Below are 22,505 nucleotides of genomic sequence, written 5' to 3'. Positions count from 1 at the left end.
TTGATCATTTCCTTAAATTAATTGCTATTTTGGTAACAGTTCTGAAAATGCACATTCGTTTTCTTCAAAAGTAAAAAAAGAAAACCAACAACAGTAACGTGTAATATTGAATTAATCTCACACTTTGTTTGGTCGATTGCAGAGCGTTTCCGATTCTAATATTTAGGTATCAGATGGTGACAGGCGGAAGCTGATCATGTCCTCTGACAGAAAACCGTGTGAAAGTACGTGTTTGCCCACGAGATACTGGGTAAAAGAGGCGTGACTTCGATTCTGTCATGGCTTTAAAATCAATATTCATCAGCAGCGGTAATCTTTATAAGCCGAGCATTGGTCTTCATTTACCGCTGTGATAACTTGATAGATACTGTCATTAAGGAATGAAAGCTGTGTAACCTAAACAAAACAGATATAACGTGTTAGTTTACATTTATTCTTTCAAACAACTTGACGAACAAGTCTGTTACAATGTGGTTGGCTATAGATGGAGTTCAGAGCCCTCGCTCAGTACTGAGTATAGTTCTTTTAACTCTTGCCATCTACTGCATCGACGGGTGAGTAAAATATTTCAAGATTTTTTTTATAACATGTATACATTAATAGTTTATTTTTGCAATAAAAACTTAACCTCAAAATATGTGTTAAGTTGTTAACTTTTCTTTACTTTGCCCGTTTTCCTATTCAATACCATATACTGCGATCTTTTATGTGCCTATTCATATTCGTTTTTTCTCACCAAAATCAGAGAAATCAGCACTTACTGTATACTTTTAAGCTCTGTGTTTTGGTTACATAGAACACGACTTTGTGTAAAAAACATAATTTAGTTATAACATACACAATCAGATAATTAATATAAAAAACAATTGACATCTTTGTATTCAAAATATAATTTGATTATAAATTAACTCTTCAAAAAGAAAATAAGTAGCTACGTAAGTTGCGTCATGGTTAAAAAGAGAAGGAATTTACCTGAAATTTCAAATTTATAAATAATATCATAACAAACAAAAAGACTAAACAATAATACAATTAGGGAACATTGATACTGTACGAGAAAATATGTAATATAGTTGTTATTTCTTCTATTATATACATTGACTGTAGTAAGAAGCTTGTAAACCTTTCAGATGAGTACATTAAATTACCTAGTCTTTTTTTGTCACACGTATTTTGTTGACTATTCGAGCATGGTGTTTAAGTCACGTGAGGATAAGAAAAATTTATAATAGTAAATATGGGTTTTTGGGGGTTTATAGAGCTATAGATCATCGCTGTAATCCGAATTATCACATGCTCCAAGATTCTCCGCATTCAATACTATTTCCCGTCCGTGTAAGCGAAAAGGTACTGTTAACACTAAGACATGGTCTAATAAAACCCATTAATACACACATTTCCTTATTTAAGGCTACATAAAAACAGTACTTTCAATGGTACTTTTGTAACATTATTGGTGAAGGACATGTAGCATGTTTATTCTAAGAATGGTAAGAAATGTCAAATCATTTCTTTAGCAATGAGAATAGTATAGCAGGATCGTTCATATCAACAGAATACAGATTTGGTTAGTTGTTCCTTGAAACTTTTGTTGAGTACATTCACATTGGATCTCGAGATAATTGTTGACGTCTCTTGCTATCATTGTCAGACACACTCTACAAGTCATACATTTAAGATATGTTTCAGTATGCAGTGTATGACGTGTGTTTGACATGACGAACTTTGAATCATTCTTATATCGAACTTACTCCTGTATTGGATTAGATGTCGTACATGTAGGTTCATATGTAGACTTCTGCATCAAGAGCAGATGATTGGTTTGAAATATAACTTAGCAAGACCTGAGACGAAGAAAAGGGACAAAGGTTGTTTAAAGAGGGTCTTTGGGATGAGTCCTCAAAACAAATATCAACTGTCACTGCAAATTCCTAGTCTTATTTAACACTTCACATTATAGTAAGGTCTGGTTCTTCTTTTTTTTAAATAAAGGTTCCCTTTGGGATGCTTAATCTAACGAAACCAATCAAAAGATTTATGTATAGCCTTTTTCTCAAATATATATGATAAGCAAAATGTTAAAAAGGAGTAGCCTATTTGTTTAATTAATCTTGTTCCATCAAATCTTCTTCAAATCTGTATGGTCCACAAGTGTTAAGTACGTAAGTTGTCGTATTTTTTTAAAATTCTATGGAGATTATCGTCTAGGTCTGTTTATCATATGTTCAAATGACGAAAAAATATAATTTCCAATTATCCTATGTCTTGTGCCTAAGTCGTAATAAAAGAAATAATTCCTTGCTTACAAAAACTCATGAATATTCAGCATAAAGATCTTTCGTGAACAATTACGTAATCTTATGAAAGTATGACGAGGTAATGATTGATTTTATACCTTGAACTTAAGTCCTACATGTTTTTCTAGGAGATTTTTTTTTCATCATTATATGATAGGAATATTAAATATAGTTGTATATTAATGGGTTTTATTAGACCATGTCTTAGTGTTAACAGTACCTTTTCGCTTACAAGGACGGGAAATAGTATTGAATGCGGAGAATCTTGGAGCATGTGATAATTCGGATTACAGCGATGATCTATAGCTCTATAAACCCCCCAAAACCCATATTCACTATTATAAATTTTTCTTATCCTCACGTGCCTTAAACACGTATTTTGTTGACTATTCGAGCATGGTGTTTAAGTCAAATGTAAGGCAACAATGTAACACTGTTAAGGTGTAATATTACATGTACAAGTACAAAATGTATTCTAACTATTATGAATAAGTACTTTCCCCTGAACTTGTCTGAAATTAATCAATTAGTCGAAAACATCTACCGGTAATTAGAACTAATATCATAAGGTCACCACTGAACAATATTTAATTACAGTTTCTGTTTCGTAAACTCTACATATTGATATTTTCTTTGCTCTTGTTTTTATTGTAATTAGTACGGTATTGATTTTATTAAATGTACGAAAAGATTCCACAATGTGAGTGTGGATGGAAGCAGACATATATACTGATTCAAATACATGTACACATAGCTGTTGAAACATGAAATATTAGTTTTATTTACATGATTAAGAGGGCGTTGTCTATGATCTGAAATCTGGGAAGAGTGTACAAGATAGTGAAATATACAATATTTAAACAACACCTGCATACGAGGTTTATATCTCTCAGTTGATTCGATACACAAGAGCATGCTCTATGTATGAACAATTTCTAAAACGGGGTAAGTTATTGACAAACAAGTTGATGAAACTTAGAATATCAGCAGTCTCGTTTAAAGTCGTCATTCCGTAAGTTCTATGGTGGATACAATGACCTTGTCAGCAAATACAATTTATCATTAAGTCAAATGCTTACTGACGTTTTTAAACTAATTGTTAGGCCATTATTTTACACACTGAATTGTGGACGTTATTTCCTGATCATGACAAGGAGCACACGGCGGGTGTGACCGGTCGGCAGGGGATGCTCACTCCTCCATGGCACCCGATCCCACCTCTGATGTTTTAGAGGTCCGTGTTTGCTCTGCTCCAAAATTTGTATTGTTTAATGGACTTTGAGCTTGAATATTGTTCGTTATCTCCATACATTTCATACATAGTTGCATAATGCAAGTTTTGCTGAAAAAGGACAAATATCCTTTCAGGTCTACTTGTTCAAATGAATGGTTAAAATCCATATAAATAGGAGGTAAGAAATAGTTAATGAGAAGAGTGTTTTTAAAATCCTCACAAAAACCATAGGTCAATAAATAACAAAACACAATGAAAATTCTTCTATTAACTGTAAATTTAAATACTCAGTAGTTCAAATTATGTCTCTCAAGACGAGGAGGAAAAACTTGTTCAGTACAGGAATATATACATTGTCTTTTCAAGAACACCAGTCCACTATCAATCAAAATAGTATGCAGCTATCCCCAAGTAATGTGGATTCATGTTTGATATACCATGATCCCACAGGCGATAATATGTCTTCAGAATAAGGGCTTAGTTTTTTAAATGGGGATGTTTTAAGAACAAGAGACCCTTAATTAGTCCAATTTACAAACAACCATCCTATTTTTAGTACTGTATAATTATTCATGTCTGTGTAAATCATGACCTTTAGAAAGGCCACAGTAGGGGAACAACGATGCTACAATATGTACACATTACGTCAAGCCCCTCGTTATTATATTGTGATTTAAATTACAATATATTGATGCAGTGCGTTAGATTTATGTTGAAATCATGCAAATTGGGTTCATCGCTACAAAAAAGGAATTCATACAAGAATGAATTAATTTCTCAGAAAAAGGGAATACGTTTGATTTCGCAGGGAGTCTGCATGAAATTACCTAGTTATTTTAAGTAATCTTTCAGACATATCTGAAAATACCATAAACAATACAGAAATTGAAATATTTGAAAATAAAATATTTCAATTTCTGTATTGTTTATGTTATTTTCAGTATTTGCCTTTGGAAAACTAAAATCCTTGCACTTGCCGAAAAGAGACGTCATCATACAAAGAAATAATGTAATAAGAGATTCTGGAAAAAAGCTGACCTCAGGCAAGCATTGCAGATAACTCCTCTTCATCACAGAGACCATCTATTCTCATTCTATAGGCCCTACTTAATTCATTCAGACATTTTGAACTCGTGAGAAAGGAGACAGTGAAATTGGATTAGTGGAAATATACCCATCCTAATGATATGCCGATAACATTGTCATTTCTCAGGGGGGATTCGAGGCGAGCATAGGCAAAATGTGTAAATACCACCGTTAAAAAGAAGAAACAACTGTCCATTCAACTTATGAACCGAAGAGGCTTCAGATATTGTTTCAGACATTTTTGTACAAACAGTCGGCAAGATTTGACAGATAATGAAATTTGCTAGTTTTATATTCGATATTCAGACAGACCACCTATGGGTAATGGAAAAGATTTTCCAGCATTGGATCCTAATGCTTTCCGCAATTTTATTTTTATTGGGTTATGGCTTTTTGTATCCGTTGTCAATGTTTCAGTATGTCCGACTAAATGCGTATCTGTTTCTGTGCATTTTGTTCAAGCTTAAGGCTTGTACCGATGCAAAACCGATAAAATACTATTATTCAAATATAAAACTAATAGAAAATTAAAAATTACGGATAATTTACCAGAAAAAAATATTGATGGCGAATTGACAACTAGACTTATGATAAATGTGATGAATTCAACCGTCTATCGTCAACTTCCGTTTTTTCTGTAGCAATACACCATTATCACCTGCGTAAGGAGTCTATGTCTCCAAGTAGTTGATTAAATACACAAGATCATATGTTAAGTACACACAATTTCTAAAATGAGGCAGATTATTGACAAAAGAAAAAAAAATTACAATTACTATACAATTATTAGCTTAAGTTTACTACAGTTTCAAAGTTTTTACTCTAGTAAATCAAAGTTTTTACCATAGTAAATAAAGGTTTTTACTATGACTTACAAAGTATTATATTTCATATTCCCCAATTCAAACATTCATTTTTTTTTAAATAAAAAGGAAATATAATTTGTATATTCATATATTTTTTCCCAAAACTTAAGTTCAATATGACATTGAATTTTAGATATTTTCAGGCCTCAAACCTCAAAAAAGTTCTAGAGTAAAGTTCATAGTAAATCAAAGTATCAAGTATTCACTATAGTAAGCTTTAGTTAACTAAAGTAAATTTTTGTTAGGGATGATACAAGGATTCCAACAATCTCATAAAAAGTAAACATTTTGCAAATTCTATGGTTGATACAATGACCTTGTTTGCAAATACAATCTGACATTGGGTCGAATTTTGACTGACGTTTTTCATACAACCCGATCATGAGAAGGAGCAAACGGCGGATGCGACCGATCGGCTGGGGGTGGGTGGGGGGTGGGTGGGGGTGGGGGAGGCACTTGATCCCATCTTTGTCTCCAGAAGTCTATGTTGGCTCTGCTTGTAATTTGTATTCTTTAAATGGACACTGTTTGTTATCTTCACATTTCACTAGTAAAAGTATTTTTGGAATATGTAGAAAGTTCCCTCGTGTCACGGTGTCTTAGATTTCATTAACACCAAACGAAATGAAATATGCGGTGTAATCAGCATGTCATTAATAACGCTTTCTTTTTGCAAATTATATCACTTAAGTTTAAAGAAAATAATAGTTAAAGTAATCTTTGTATTTTCATCAAAAAATGATTTTGAGTAGCGGTAGCATTATAATGTGCAGAAATATTGAGACTTGTCAAGTTCACACTTTTACATTCTTTGGAAATAAATATTCAGTTTTGTGGTTAATCATAAGCTGTTATAGACGGCATAACAAGGAAAATACAAAACAAAGTATCATTTGAATAGGGCTTACTCTATTCACGAAACAATTTTCCAGATTTATACATAAAAACTAAATTGAAACTCTGATTTAGAAAATTTACCGTTTAAAAAAAATGCAAGGAAATACCAGATAGTGAGTAAATTTATATGTACTTCGTATTTGCAAAACAATTCCTACTGCTATTAGTGGATAATGCGATTAAAAAAGCACGCATAATTTTTTTTATACTTGAAGTCATTCATGCCGATTTTTCTAAAAATCGACTGTTTATATAAATATAATTTTTCTTTGAAAAGTGAACATTAACTTCAAGATCCTGGAATCTTTAGAGACCACGTCTTTCATTAAAACTTTAGTATGTAAATGTGTGAATTCACAATAACAAAGTTTGCCCATAATTCTTCAGATCATACATTCAATCTAAAATCTGTTATCCCAAGATAATATTCTCAAGATTTCATGCTTCTTTCCCACGGAATAAAGTATACAGCTTGGTAAATTATCAATTACTCAGGGGGAGACTGTGTATATATGAGAGGAATCATTTCATCACAATGTATTTTCTCCCCAAATTAATTGTGATACGACGCATTGGAGACATCTCACTTAACTTCCTCATGATTCCTCTCCTCAATTCATAACGGTCAACGAAAACCTGATGGGAACCTGATGGGTAATTATTGATACAGAAGAAATTATCAGATGCCGAAAAAACTTTCGATTCAAATGGGAACTTTATAAATTTTACATGAAAAAATGAACTTGTAAATTAAATTTAGTACTTAAGCTCCCCCATCTTTCTTCCACAATTTTCCCATATACCTTACTGTTGCTATAACACACACACACACTCTCTCTCAATTCTATGAATTGTGTGTTAGCTATGTTGTTCTCACAGCTTATCTCAAGACATAATACATCCAACAGGCTATATCTATGTTTTAAAATTATGTCTTCTCTCTCTCTCTCTCTCTCTTTTTCTTCAAAGAGTTAACTTTTATTTTATATAGTAAAGAACGATAGTGTAGAGCGATATACTCTGCTTTAATGTGCTTCTGAGTTCAACTTTAAAACATGTTATTTTTAAGAAGTTTAAGGAGGTTCCAGTTTAAAAAGACGCCAAAACTGTTCAAACTAACATTTGTATGTGTTGTATATCTTTGTAAGATAGCCAAGTTTTACCTGTGTCTTTGAAAATATCGATTTAAATTAAACCAATTTAAGTTTAATTTTGAATTGGCCTCGATTCCAGTTGAAGAGATATATATTCAATTTGTTAAGCTCTGTACTAATAGCGACAAGATTTGACCTTCAGTAACAATTAGATATCGTTTTCTCCTGTGGAGATTGACTTTTGCTATGTTGGTTACGTTGCTTTAAATAATATAAATAACAATAAAAACTAATGATGTATTGCATTCCTGCAGAAATCAGTGACCTTGTTTTGCTACACTAACTAGCTTGTCTTCTATAGACTAATTAGAATGAATTGTCCTCAACTTTTCACAGAAACTACTGATCTCATGGTTTTACCTACGTAAACAGTATTACTTTCACCTTCGCAAATAGCTTTACATACATGTAGTAAAGGTTACGTAAAATTTGTGCTTTTTTTTTTAATCTCTGTTGTCAAGAGAAGAGAAACAGTACATAAATTTGAAAAAAAAAACAAACTGTATTTCAAAATTCATTTAAAAAAAAGCAAGCAGCAGTTCTGAACTTAGGGTTATTGTTATATTTTTTTTTGGAGCCACAAACAAATAAGAAAAATAAAACAAAGAAACAAAAAAATAACAATCATATACGATGTTGGCGGATAAGCTGAAAGGTTCTTGATGCATTGTCAACATGGATAACAATCTGTCTTATTGCAAAAACATTTAAAGGATCAAGAAATTTACTGCATGCAATCAGCCTCCACATTGCGTGACAGACCTGTCGTGAATTGTCGGAGGATCACTTTCCCAAAGACATATTTCGTAATATCATAATTGCATCAATAAAGAAGGGCAAAAAAGGAACGAAAACTTTAAGGAAGCAATGAAATTTGCATGACTTAAATGACAAGGGCAACGTATCGTTGTAATTCCGATGTTGGTTGTCCGCGGATTAATCATATTCCGGGCTTTTTTCTATTTCTTACCTGTTATAGATATTTAGTTCTATAAAAGGTTACATTGCTTAAAACAATTTTAAATGGACATTCATTTCGAAATAGAACTACAGTGTTTTATCATTCATGGCCTCATTCACACTGTATTACTATTTATAGGGCAATATTTTTTTCATGTGTTATTTCCAAAAAGCAATTTATTACAGATAGAGCGAACAATTTTACATAAGATTGGTCATAAGCAAATGTTGAATTATCACCAATGAAGATCATTAACTGCAAGAACTAGAGTACATTGGTTGTCAATCTTTGCATCGACAAATTGTATCTGAGAGAGCTACGTTTTTCCCCCTCTGATAATCAGAAGCAATGTAAAAGGTGTCCTCAATTCTTTTTATTTCAATATAAAACCATCTTTTTGGATTTATAGATTGAAAAAGCTACATGCAAATCATCAGAGAAATAATCACAAGAGGCTCAAAATGTTCTGATAATGTTTATAGAAGAAATACTCTTGGTTGTTCAGCTTGCATCTTTGTTGGCTTAGATGTAAAGAAAAATACAGATTATCGGCATGTATGTGTTAATAAGTAATGAAATATAATTGACATGCATCAAGTTCAAGTTCTTGAACTTGATACATGTCAACAGTATTTCATTACTTATTAACACATTCATGAAATACAGTTGACATGTATCAACTTGACTTATTCTTAAAAGAATAACCTTGTAGCAAATGATTTTGATTGTGTTAAACCGAATGAAATTAAAGCAATAATTTTCATGTCGGAAATATTTGTTGTCAAATTATAATTTAATATATCACTGAAAGAAAAGAATCAAGATTAACAAACTTCTAAATTTTTTAGAAGCTGATAGAAGCAAATTTATATGACTGTCATCCTTTGCAAAAATTGATTTCTAATCTAATACTTCAAAATCCATACTAAGATTCTCTCTTCTAATAAAATTCAACTTTTAGTATTATTGATTAGAAAGGTTTAAGCTACTTGCAAAATAATCATAATTATACAATTTCACAACCCAATAAAATAAAAAAAAATACGACTTATATTGCTTTAATTCCGTAAATACAATTGGATTTTATGATTAATTTGCTTCTTTTCTCCCTCTCTCTGGCAATGAAAAAGGATTTTATCATGCATTTTCAGACTTTTATCATGTCACAAATGTTAGTCAGGTGCGTTTTAATGTCAATTTACCATGTAAATATTACAAAATAAATCTGCAGTATTTGACAGTTTGCCTTTTGTTCTAAGCAAGACTGCGCGATGCATTTACTTGTGTTAGCACGGTCTAAGTAAACAATTCTGTTGATTTTAAATCATTTAATGGCTAATCGCAAAAAAGAATTTTTCAGGTTAATGTTTTCGATGTTAGTAATTATTGCTAGAAGAATTTTATCCATTACTGCACATTTGCATGACACTTCATTTATTTGTCCTGCATGGCATTTCGTGATGTTTTGATTGACCAGATATTGAAGTGGAATAAACATCGCCTACAAATATAATCATTTTTTCTCGTAAAATTGGGTATCAAATTGGCGCCTACAACAATTTGTTCGTCATTTTAGCGATGTACAAATGATGATATAAAAAAGAAGAATATGAATTATTGTTAACTTGATAGATTACCTAAAAAGTATACTTCATTGATTTTTAGTTGAAAATTAAAATTTATATAATTCCTTTGCTGTCGCATGAATTAATAATATTAAATGAGATTCGTTTCCTCAAGAAGATGATTTAAGGAATTTATTTTATGAAAAATAAGTTTATGAGAACATTTCCTACAAGAAAAATGGTATATTATATGAATATATAATTTTGGTTTATCCTTTATCATCTTAAACTGAGAAGAAAAGACAAAGGTTGGAAATACATGTATATGATAAATAATTCAGAAATTCAGACATGATCAATAGTAAAAGTAGAGGAAAAAGATCAAATGCACTAATGTATCTAAATATGTTTGAGCTTACATTTAGTCAAAACCTAATGTAAATGTATAACTGTATTTATAACAATTTGCTAATGTCATTTCGTGTGACACTCTTATTAATTAACTCCATATTTGCCTTAAATTATTTTCAGAACAACAGGCATAGTTGAAGAAGAAAAGATATCCAGAAACAAAAGGATGTTAGACAGAATCGGAAGTGGATTTATCAAAAGAGATTCGGACTCTAAGATAGAAGAACTAGTTCCAAAGCTCAAATACTACATAGCTCAAATGGCTTCTGAAGAAGGCGATCAAAATCTCCCGGAGAAAGCTGAAAAGAGAACTTTTGATCGATTAGGAATGGGACTACTAAAGAAACGTCGATTGGACCGGCTTTCCATGGGTTTGATAAAACGGGATGATGGGGCATCTGGAATGTATGACGATATATATGATGCAGATGATTTAGGCGATGAAGCGGTAGACAAACGCTACTTTGACAGACTCAGTTCAGGATTCATCAAGCGTGACGACCCAGAGAAACAATATCTTGACAGACTTAACTCTGGTTTTATCAGGCGTAGTAATTTTGACCGTCTTGGATCTGGATTCATCAAGCGACGTTTCGACAGATTGGGATCTGGATTTATAAAGCGTCATTTCGACAGACTGAATTCTGGACTGATAAAAAGAAACTTAGACAGACTAAGCTCTGGGTTTATCAAGCGAAGGGGATTCGATAGACTTAGTTCTGATTTTATTAAGCGCCAAGAAATGAACAAAAGGAGGCTAGACCGATTAGGATCTGGTTTTCTATAAACTTAAATTCATAGATCTATGAACCTTAAATGTTGAAGATAAATAATCAAAAGGCAGATATTTTTTGTATATAAAGAAAAAGTCAAAGTCGCCAATGTTATTGTAAAATTTGTCTTCAGAAAAATTCAAAGCAAAATGGCTTGATCGTGTTCGAATTAACAAATAGTGATACAACTTCTGTGGCTGAATATGCGACATTTATTCTACAATTACTAACAATAGTAAAGTGGTCAAAAGTGAAAATACAAGAAATTTTCATTCTTTATGATCAATGTTATTGTTATGACTTTTACTTTGCTACACTGTAACATATCAATTTCGTGTATAGTCGCTGCAGTATATTTTGTGATGTGATAAATGCTGAAATAAATATACAAAATACAAAACGCTAAATAAGAAAGCATAAATGTGTTTCATGCAGTTCATTCTTTTCATTTTCTAGCCCTTTTGCAAAATGATGTGTATATTGACTTTACATCAATTATTCTTTCAGAAACATTTTTTTCTACAGAAAGGCAATTGCTTCTTGTTATTGCACTGATGTGCAAGTATAGGATTACAAAAATATTTTGATCTTATAATTAAATTTCTGCTGTATGCTTTATCGTCAAATTAGCCTCTGACACTCTTTTAACCATATAACCTCAAGAATGATAAATAGATTAACCTGCTCGTTATACATTAAATAACTCTCTATCACATTATTGACGAAAATGGCTACTTCTTAAATGTCCCAAAACCTAGGAAATCTTAGGCTTGTAGAGAGAGAGAGTCCATAGAAAAATGTATCCCAGACCACTTCTGCTGTCTAATTTCTTTGTCTTAAGTCAACTCTCTTGGCTTGCATGTAATTCCTAGTGGAGAAACTTGTAAAAAAGGATGTTGCCAAAAATAATCAATACTGTATCGAATTCTTAAAGCAAAAAGCAGACGTTTAACCTAATAACTTATAATGATAAGTAATAAGTAATAAAACTATTTATATAAGATTAGAAAAATATAAATGTATGATATCAAATGATAAGTTCATTTTCAAACCAAAAAGGAATTTGGTGATTAACCCCCCCCCCCCCCCAATAAAACATATTGAACTATTAGACAGAGCCATTGATAGAGATGTTATGATCCCCCATTGACATCATGACAAGAGTTAACATAATGGCTTATCTTTCATCAAATTGATCGTCTCAAGAGGAGTTTACTAATAATTTATTTAAGACAGCCTCCAGGAGTTACACGTAAACTAACCACTTGCAACACCTCGCAATATACTACTCCTTAAATAATTAATCAACTTGTTGTACGTAATTCTGATTTTCAGCAAATACGATCTATCACTAAGTCATATGCTGACCGACTTTTTTCATACTAATTATAAGGCCATTATTTACACACTGAATTATCGACGAATTTCTCCGTTATTTACCGATCATGACAAGGAGCACATGGCGGGTGTGACCGGTCGGAAGGAATGCTCACTCCTCCATGGCACCTGATCCCACCTCTAATGTTTTAGAGGTCCGTGTTTGTTCTGCTCCTGATTTGTATTGTTTGAATGGACTTTTGAGCTCGGATAATGTTCGCTATCTCCATATTTCATTTCGAAGATTCTTGAATTGTCTTACATTCGCTTGTGCAAGAAAATTAGCTATGCCTTTGCCTTATTACATGTATCAGTGCGTTGTGTGAAGTTTACTGAATTTCTGCTGAAAATGATTTTTGTTTGAAATTCCCATGAGACAAAAACAGCTTAGTAAATTTACTCAGGAATTATATAGAAGTTAAAAAAGACAAAAGACACAAATTGACCAATATAAAAGCTAGGATATGTATATACAGGGTCATACCTTATTTAAAAAAGAAAGTATATATGCATTCAATTTTTATAAAGAGAATAGTAAGCCAAATTCATTTCTCTTATATAAATGCATTTGTTGCATCTTTCTGTTATATAAATATGCAGAGAACAAATAAAGTTTTCCAATGGGTCATATGTCTTTATAATGGCTATCATACGTAAATACAACGGCGTATTGTGACAATGATGTTTTATTTCAGCTTACGTAAAACAGTCGTCATAGTTGCAATGTTTTTCCCTCTATTTTTTTTCTATTACTTTTTAATCTTCTATCATAAACTGTGAATGATATTCTGTTTTTTTTTTTCGTCTACTTTTTCTTATTTTGAAAGTCTGCTGGAAAATATTACAAACATTTCGGTTTTACTCATGGCCTAACTAGCCTGTCGACGACCTTCTTGAGGCATGGTTTGTCAAGGTAAACAGTCGCCATGGTGTCTCAGTGTCAACGTCATCATAAGATAATTGAGTGAAATCATAGATATAAACAATTTTGAGATCAATTTTGATTGAATTACTTTTGATTTCTAATCTTTTACAATAGAAGTGGCCTGGTTTCTCGGACTGAAATTCCTCCACCTTTATATAATCCATCACCTTATGTCCTGTGCATTTTAAATCTATCAAAACCGGCTCTCAAGAATACAAAAACAATCAGGTAGCAATCTGTTCATTATTATTGTTCATAAATCTATATTTCACAAAATGATCGCTTCACATCAGAACCCTACTGCATTCGAATTCAAAGAGTAACCGCTTTCCAAGAAGATCCACACTTTGCGCCGTTTCGTCAAAATCTACGATGGGCAGTTAGTTCAATATTTATATACAGATTTCTGTCTGAAGTATATTTTATATATATAATGAAATATGGAGAAAACAAAAAATATTCAAGCTCATAGTCCATTTAAACAATGCCATTCGGGAGTAGAGCAAACACGGACCTCCAAAAACATCGGAGGCAGGAGCAGGTGCCATGGAGGAGTGAGCATACCCTGTCGACAGGTCAAATCCGCCGTGTGCTCTTTGTCATGATCGGGTTTAATTTCACATGTTTAAAAACTTCACCTGGAAAGGAAGGGGGTAAACTGGTACATGATTAAATCTTCTGAGTAACCCTCGACGCTTTACAGCATTTGACTACGTGACTAACTGACTTCATTTTCCTGTTATTTTTTTAACTTGTTATTTATTTTTTAAATGCTTACAGCCTTAGCCAAGAGAGAAGCCATAATTAATTTATTTTTTCAAGTTATTGACTAATCTCCCTTTGTATTAAATGTGCGTAAAACATTTACACACACATAAAATGTGAATGAGAATTCGATTCTTTAGACTTAAAAGTAATTCTATACAATTTTGTAAAGATATAGATATGGGGATAATTTTCCCCAAATGAGTGTACTGTATCACAATTAATATCTTTTCATTATTTTCACTACTCGTTTTCAATATCGTTTTGGTCAAATTCATGGTATCCTTTTCATTCTTTCATTTAAAGAAAATTTTTCTTTCTAAATGATAGCAAAATTTATGGTTGATATAATGACCTTGACAGTAAATACAATCTTATATTATATCGAATGTTGACTGAGGCTTTTCATACAAATTGTTAGTCCATTTTTCACACGGAATTGTCTAGACGATTTGTCGTTTGCCCATTTATAACAAGGAGCACACGGCGGGTGTGAACGGTCGACAGAAGATGCTTACTCCTCTATGGCACATGATCCTACATGTGATGTTTTTTGGAGGTCCGCGTTTGCTTTGCTCCCAATCTGTATCGTTTCAATGGACTTTTGAGCCTGAGTATTGTTCGTTATCTTCATATTTCACTTTATATAATTACATTTGCTTGGGTAAGGAAGGTTTTCAATGAACCATGAAAGAATTTGGATATAAAACAACAGTTGAAAACCAAATAATTGAATTTTTACAGAGGAAAGCAGACATGATGTTGTTGCAAGTAAGTCTTAGGATATTACTTAATAGAATTTAATTACATGTGAAATTTACCCAAAAAACTATTTCATACAAAAATTTACGTGAAATATATGGGGATAATGAACAACAAATTTTTATTAGCTAATATTTTCAGAATATTTAATACAAAATTGTTATATTTTTTTTTTCAATGTATGAGGTAAAGACCGTAAAAAATAATTCAGAAACATTTTGTGCATAGATGAGGGAAAAAAAAATAAAAAAGAAAAAAAAAATTAATCTCTTCCTTATGTATTTTAATATGTTCTATATAACCTTTATATGATAATTTTATAAGTGAATGTGGAAAAGAAATGCTGGATTAGATATTCATGTACACTTCTGTTTGTTTACACTTCTATGACAATATGGAGCACTATGCTTTTCAACTTGATTATTCATATGCTGAAATATTTCTATTCAAAATGGTTTTAGGAGCTTATATAAAAGAGTAAAATTACGTGATTATAATCCGTCGTATTCCTGCCAGTATGACAACTGTTTGATACCTTTTAAAGGTGCTTGGACACAAATTTGAAGTTAATATTTTCTCAAATTTTCTATATAATTTCATGACTTATATGTTGCTATAGCATTTCATACTCAAATATAATAAAAATCTTATTTCATTTCGAAGTTATTAAAACTTCGAATTTCTGGACGCGTTGGATTGACACATCCTTGCGCTTTCACATATTTTAATTTTATTCTTAATACTTAAGAAAAGCGGCAATTTTGTTGTGTATTAATGAAAAATATTAAAACTATAACCCAGGAAATTCAGAGTAGAAATGTTCGAAAGCAAAACCCACTCACAGTATTGTAAGTCCGTGCTCAGTGGTGTGTGCAGAGTTTAACAATATTAATTGAACACACCCGGTGAATCGTAAACATTAACAATAACAGAGCTCGTGCCCTGTTTACAAAAACAGTTTATGTTTCACGGGTGTGTTCAATTTGTTAAACTCTGTACACATCACAGTGCACGGACTGACAATACTGGTGAATTGGTTTTGCTTTCGAACATTTCTACTCTGAATTTTCTGGATTATAGATGAAATATTTTTCATTAATACATAACAAAATCGCTTCTTTTCTGAAATATTAAGGATAAAGTTAAAATTTGTGTAAGTGCAAAGATTTGTTAATCAAACGCGTCCAGGAATTCGTACTTCCAATAATTTCTAGATAAAATAAGTTTATAATTATATTTTCGTGTGAAATGCTATTGCAATATATAAGTCGTGATATTATACAGACAATTTGAGAAAATATTAAGTTCAAATATGTGTCTAAGCACTTTTAATTCCTGACGTCATCATTGTAAAAAAGGAACCAAAAATAATACCTTGTCAGGATGTAATTGTAGTGAACTGTACTTAATTAATGTAAAGATCGAAAGAAAAATATGGATTTAACTTATATATGTGCTGGTGTGTCTGTCTGTATGCATCAACGTGAGTTACAACACCATATACATGAGAATAACTTCAATCTGAACATTAAAATCACTGCTTCAAATCCCATGGGTGTGGTAAAATCATATATTAAGAAAAAAATGATTTGTCTCGTAGTCATTTTATACATGTATAGGATGTATTTCAAATTACTTTTCCTCCTACAGAGTGCTCGTCTGGTTTGCTTGGGCTTTTCCTTATTTTGGACCAAGTGTATGTTATGTTCAGACCCTTTTTACTTTCTTTTTGTCACAGTGCTTGGAGCGTCTGCTTTAGACTCGCGGAGTAAGGAATTCATCCTTATGTTGCGGGTTCGAATCCACTGCGGGACGTAGAGACCGGTCCTTCGGATGAGACCGTATAAACCGAGGTCCCGTGTCGCGGTAGGTGTTGACACGAAAAAGATCCCTCACTGCTCTGTGGCCCTGAGTGCCAAGTATATGTTTAAATTTGCAGCCCTCCACCGGCAAGTGGTGGAATCTTCATATGGGTGAAAAATTCTCAAACTGGATTACAAATATTTCTCCCTTGAAGATAACAGGGCAATGAACTTTACAGTTTTGAATATTCTTTCATTTGATTGATTTTCCTTAAATCAGAGATTTATTTAATACAGTAACTAGATATCATATATCAATCTGAAAACTTTATAATTTGATATGATGGATGCAAGCATACATGATTGTAATTTAGTCGTAGGATTTTACTTAAAAGTCTAATTAATTTACCCGCTAGAATATGTCGTAAGGTAAATAAACTTTTATATTCAAAGGAACATTACTGATTAAGAAAATAATAATATACAACCTTCTAGATTTTATTTTTTTCTAGAATGAAAAAAAAAAAAACAACTTTATCACATGTAAACTTGTATAATTAAAGAAACAAATACTCTACGTGTTCTAAAAATTTGTAAGAATTCCGAGGGGCTTTAATTGCACTCCTTTATTTTGTAATCTGGTTTTATATTCTTATGAAGCAGAATTTATTCAAAAGCGTCTTCATGTGAAAAAGAAACTCTTGCTGTGACTTTTAATTCGACATATCGATAAATCGACGACATTTTATCACTTTACAATAGTTATCATCATTAATATATAGCCCCAATAGGTTCAAATAAACTCAGAACTACAGACACCATAGAGTTTGCAACATCTATTTCATATTTGACTACAGATGTTAATGGCCAACTATTATGCTTCCAAACTAATTCAATACGCATGTTCTGAGTTAGATCAATCTTTAAATTGAGGTAAGCTTATGACAAAAAAATTAATGTTACCGAGCTTTCAACAACCATGTTTAAAATCAGCATTTCACAAATTCTACAGTAGATATAATGTCCTTGGTCGCAAATGCAACATATCGTTATGTCGTATTTCGACTTATTGAAATATTTCATACCAATTGTTAGACCATCGTTTTTGCACTAAATTTGACTTACTCAGTTTATCTGATCTATACCAAGGGCTCACGGCGGTGTGTTCGGTCGACAGGAAGTACTTAGTCCTTCTTCGCACCTGATCCCACATTTGGTATTTCCAGGAGTCCGTGTTTTTGCCCTGTTCACTATGCAGATTGTATTGTTTACATAGATCTTTGTTCGTTTTCTTCATTTTTTTATGCATAGGAATTTTTGCTAACAATTACACAAATGAATTCATTAAATGTATACAATTCTGGATTATGTTCATGGTTTTACAACATACTTAAATATTGATATAAATTTAAAAACTTCAGTATTAAATAGAATATTGAAGCACAAAATTTTGTTCAAGAATTGCACAAAAATTGACAATTTCAACAATGTTGTGCAACTCTTGGAAACTGTTGCTCTAGACTGAAGGGTTTTTTCACTCTAATCTAAACAGAAAAAGATACTAATCAGGTAATAAATCAGTCGCTTTTCATTTCTTTGCCAATACCCTTTCTGATCTATTAGTATTAAGACAAGATAACCATCATGTCAATTTTATAATTAAGCATCAAATACGCAAAATCATATACTAAAGGGAACACATTTCAGAGGATCCCTAGCGACAAACAGCAACCCATTAATCATAGTGTTGACCGTTCGTGAAAGGCGGAAAGGAAATGAGGGGATAAATTCAGCTGCTTTGGCCCAAAAGGCTTAATCAATACAAACAAGCAGCTAAGCTTCTTCATAGATAAATAACACTTCATTACCTTTACTTGAAACAACACTAGTTACTTAGAACCAGGCCATAACCAGTTGTCTTTCCAAAACTCGATATTACTGTGAAGAATAGGACTTTTATATTAATTTATAATCTAATCTGGAATTAGAAGTAGTGGTTATTATTTTTTTTGGCATTTAAAGGCAACTGGCTTAAAGTATAATCAAAGATTTATACACATATTTCCACCAGGTCAATCTCTACCAAGCTACGTTTGTGCCATTTCTTAGATTCATTTCAAGGAGCACAAGGCGGGCGTGACCGGTCTGTAGGGGATGCTTACTCCTCCATGGTACCTAATCACACCTCTGATGTTTTAGAGGTCAGTGTTTGCTCTGCTACTGATTTAATGGTTAGTTTAATGGACTTTTGAGCTTGAATATTGTTCGTTATTTCCATACATTTCATTCAAGTATCAAATGATTGAAGTCCTTCCTTTAAGAATAGTGTATACTTTACTACCATGCATTGGGTGAAGATTATAAAGTTTTTCCGCTGTTAACTCTCCTTCTGAAGTTCAGTTTTCCAGGATTTACTTTTTCTTAAAGAAAAAAGGTTTTTAATTTTTGCTACCTCAAGTCTCAGAGTAAATGACTATTGGTAAGAATTTATATCAACAAATAGAATGTGGTCAATATTGACCTCATACTGTTGTTTCCTCTTTGATTTTTTATCTATAATAATTTATTTCCTAGTTTTGATATTAACTTTGTAAGTACAAACACCTCTCTCTCTCTCTCTCTCTCTCTCTCTCTCTCTCTCTCTCTCACGGACGCAGATGCTACAATTTACGTTCTTAATAGTACTATTTTTCAAAACACCATAAAATTTTATTTCCCAACCAAATTTTTATGATATTGAGAAATCGGATGTTGTCTTGATAAAGAATTTCTTTTTACAACCTAAATAATCAAATCTCATACGAAAAAAACGTGAAAACCGCAATATATTTACATTATTGAGTACAGGCGATGCTACTTTATGTCATATTTATAGTCTTAAAATCAATTCAGCAACACAAATGATAAACCTTGAATATCTTTACCAATTATCGGATATTGTAGCTTCCTTAATAAGTTCAGGACAATTAATTGTCACTCAGGTCATCCAACTGAATGTTTCAGTACTACTACATCATATTAGAGAATCTAAAGTAAAATGAAAGGAAAAACAACCACAGAAACATTTAAAATACAAAAAAGAGGAAACAATCACATTAAAATCCCACAAAAATTTAAAAAAAAAGAATATAAATAAAAAAAAAATTAAATTAAACAAATGGAAAGTCATAAAATGGAACAGAAAAATTTCCATTATATATTTTTTCTTAAAATTCAGATTTCAGTTGCAGTTTTTGAAGAAAATGGAGGGGATGTGTTTGCAGTATGTTTCTATGTGAAGGTTAATAGCGGATACATAAATAAAGGTTAAAGCCTTTTGATAATTTTTGGTAAAGAATAAAACAAAAGTATGATATTAACATTAAATTCTTTTGACCATGAAAAATTGAATTTTTCAATGGTCTGGGTTGTAATTCAACTCAGATAATTGTACAATGATACATTAGTTTCGTTAGTTAAATCATGTATTGTTCTAAGATTGATCGATTGATTGTATGTTGTTTAACGTCCCATTCACTCATATAGAGACGTCACCGGATGCCTGTGAAGGGCTTCAAATTTATACCTACATTGGACCCTCAGGGCCATTGAGCAGTTAAGGTTCCTTTATCGTGCCAATGCCTACCTTGACTCTGGACCTCGTTTTTAAGTTCTCATCCCAAAGACCAGTGAGTTTCACTTCTAGTGCCGGAGGCTTGGCGAAGGAACAGTCACTACCTATTTTGAAGTCTTAGGTTTGACGCGGCGAACGAGAATCAAACCCGGGTCTCCCGATCACGAAGCGAGCGCCCTATCACTTGGCTACTGTGACCATGTCACGATATGTACACATTGACGACAATATGTACAGAACGACAAAATGTACCGTCACAAGGAGAGATAGTGTATTCCCCAGCTAATGTTCAAACTCCATGCAGTACGATAACATATCAAATTTCCCTCGGGTATTTCCCCGAAGTTTTCCGAATTTAGGCGGTTTTTGAGGTCTTTGTTACAGTCTTTTTTCGTTTTTTTTTATAAACACCAAACTTTTGTTTAAAATAGGATTTAACGATATTATAAATGTATATAATCGAAAGAAATTTGAAAGAAAGAATTTGAATGTCCATTATACATGTTATATGACACCCTTTTGAAGAATAAGTGAAACTTCTTAGACGATTCTTATGTCTAACAAAATCTGTGTTAAATCCTTAACTTTCCTTTTTTTTCTGTGATGCGATCCTCATGCTTATGCAAAGTTTTAGTTTCTAGTTTTTAGAGCTGTCTCAGTAGCCAAAACAAAATAATAAGAAGAAGAAGAAGAGAAAAAAAAGAAAATTAAGTCAAAATTTAGTTTGAAACTACAATTTGAAATTAATTTTCTTTTTTTTCTCATGAGGTCTTAAGTTTTATAAATGTACACCATTATGTAACTAGTTCTAATTGTAACGGAGACCGTTACAGATGTCCCCCCACTCCCTTTGGGGCTTATATGCTTCAACAAATTAAGCAAAACATTTGTATTATAGTCTTTGACAACTTATTTTCAAAAGTATTTCAGTTGAAGAAATAACAATGCAAATAGAGCACAGTGAGCATATGCAAATCGGATTTAAGTACACTTGCAAGCACATGATTCCAAAATTACCATACATGTATGCATGTACAAAATCTAATAGAATACCATAATAAAAAGCTCCAATTTAAATTAAAAAAAAATCACAGTAAACATAGAGAGTTACTGCAACATGAATATATCAATCAGATATCAGCGCGCGTGCATGTTCTCATATTAATTGATTGAATAATGTAGGAATTATTTATATATACTCTGAATTTCATCCTCTTTCGTTAAAAATTAAAAACGTTATAAATACTAACAACCTTAGCCAATCGGATTTTAGGAAACGTACTTACGCGTATTTTCTAAATTTCTCACATATATATTCTTATAGTGCCTTATAACATATGCCAATGTCTTATTTCAAAGAATCAGCCTTTGAAGTATTAGCCAGTTAGATTTCAGTACACGTGCATGCATGTCCTTGCATTTAATTTTGATATATGCATAACATGCATAATGTAGGAACCCATTATACATATCTATATCCTAAATTTCATTCTGTTTTGATGAAAACTTAAGAAGTTATAGCCTTTTAAAGTTTCAGCCAATCAAACTGCAGAACACGTGCATGCAAGTGTTTCCAAGAATCTCTGTATATAACATATTGTAGAACCTTATAATATATACCTAATATGTTTTGGTATTCGAATAAACTGGCATATAACCTTATGGTTAAACACTTCAAGGACACTGATCGACCCATAGTTAACCTATTATTATAAAAAAGAAGTTTTAATTAAATTTCAGCATAAATTATCCATAGAAAACAAGTAATTATCCTGCACAGTAATGAAATATACATTACCCAAATTGTTATCACGTTAGGTTCAATGAGATTTAAACAGGGGGCAATATAAAGGGCAATAGTAAATAGAGTGGTTAGATTTGAGAATATTTGAGGACCAAGACTGTTTGTAACAATATCTTGTGTAATCTTTAAGCCTGTTACAAAATTAAAACAATAAGTTCATTAAAAAAAAGAATAAAGGAAAAAAAAATTAAAAAAAGAAAGGTTATATTGTTT

General features: G+C 32.0%; 1 protein-coding gene across 1 annotated transcript; it reads left to right on the top strand.

Moving 5' to 3' along the window:
* The first annotated feature begins 229 nt into the window (after positions 1–229).
* Positions 230–11,665, top strand: LOC133202370 (uncharacterized). The gene is made up of 2 exons (XM_061338185.1): positions 230–554; positions 10,592–11,665. The coding sequence occupies exons 1-2, from the start codon at positions 469–471 to the stop codon at positions 11,256–11,258; spliced, it is 753 nt and encodes a 250-aa protein (XP_061194169.1). The 5' UTR covers positions 230–468; the 3' UTR covers positions 11,259–11,665.
* The last annotated feature ends 10,840 nt before the right edge of the window (positions 11,666–22,505 follow it).

This window comes from Saccostrea echinata, unplaced genomic scaffold (genome assembly GCF_033153115.1).
Source record: "Saccostrea echinata isolate AGI-Se365-2 ecotype Australia unplaced genomic scaffold, CSIRO_AGI_Sech_v1 ptg000047l, whole genome shotgun sequence".
NCBI lineage: Eukaryota > Metazoa > Mollusca > Bivalvia > Ostreida > Ostreidae > Saccostrea > Saccostrea echinata.
This window is presented reverse-complemented; position numbering and strand designations above follow the sequence as displayed.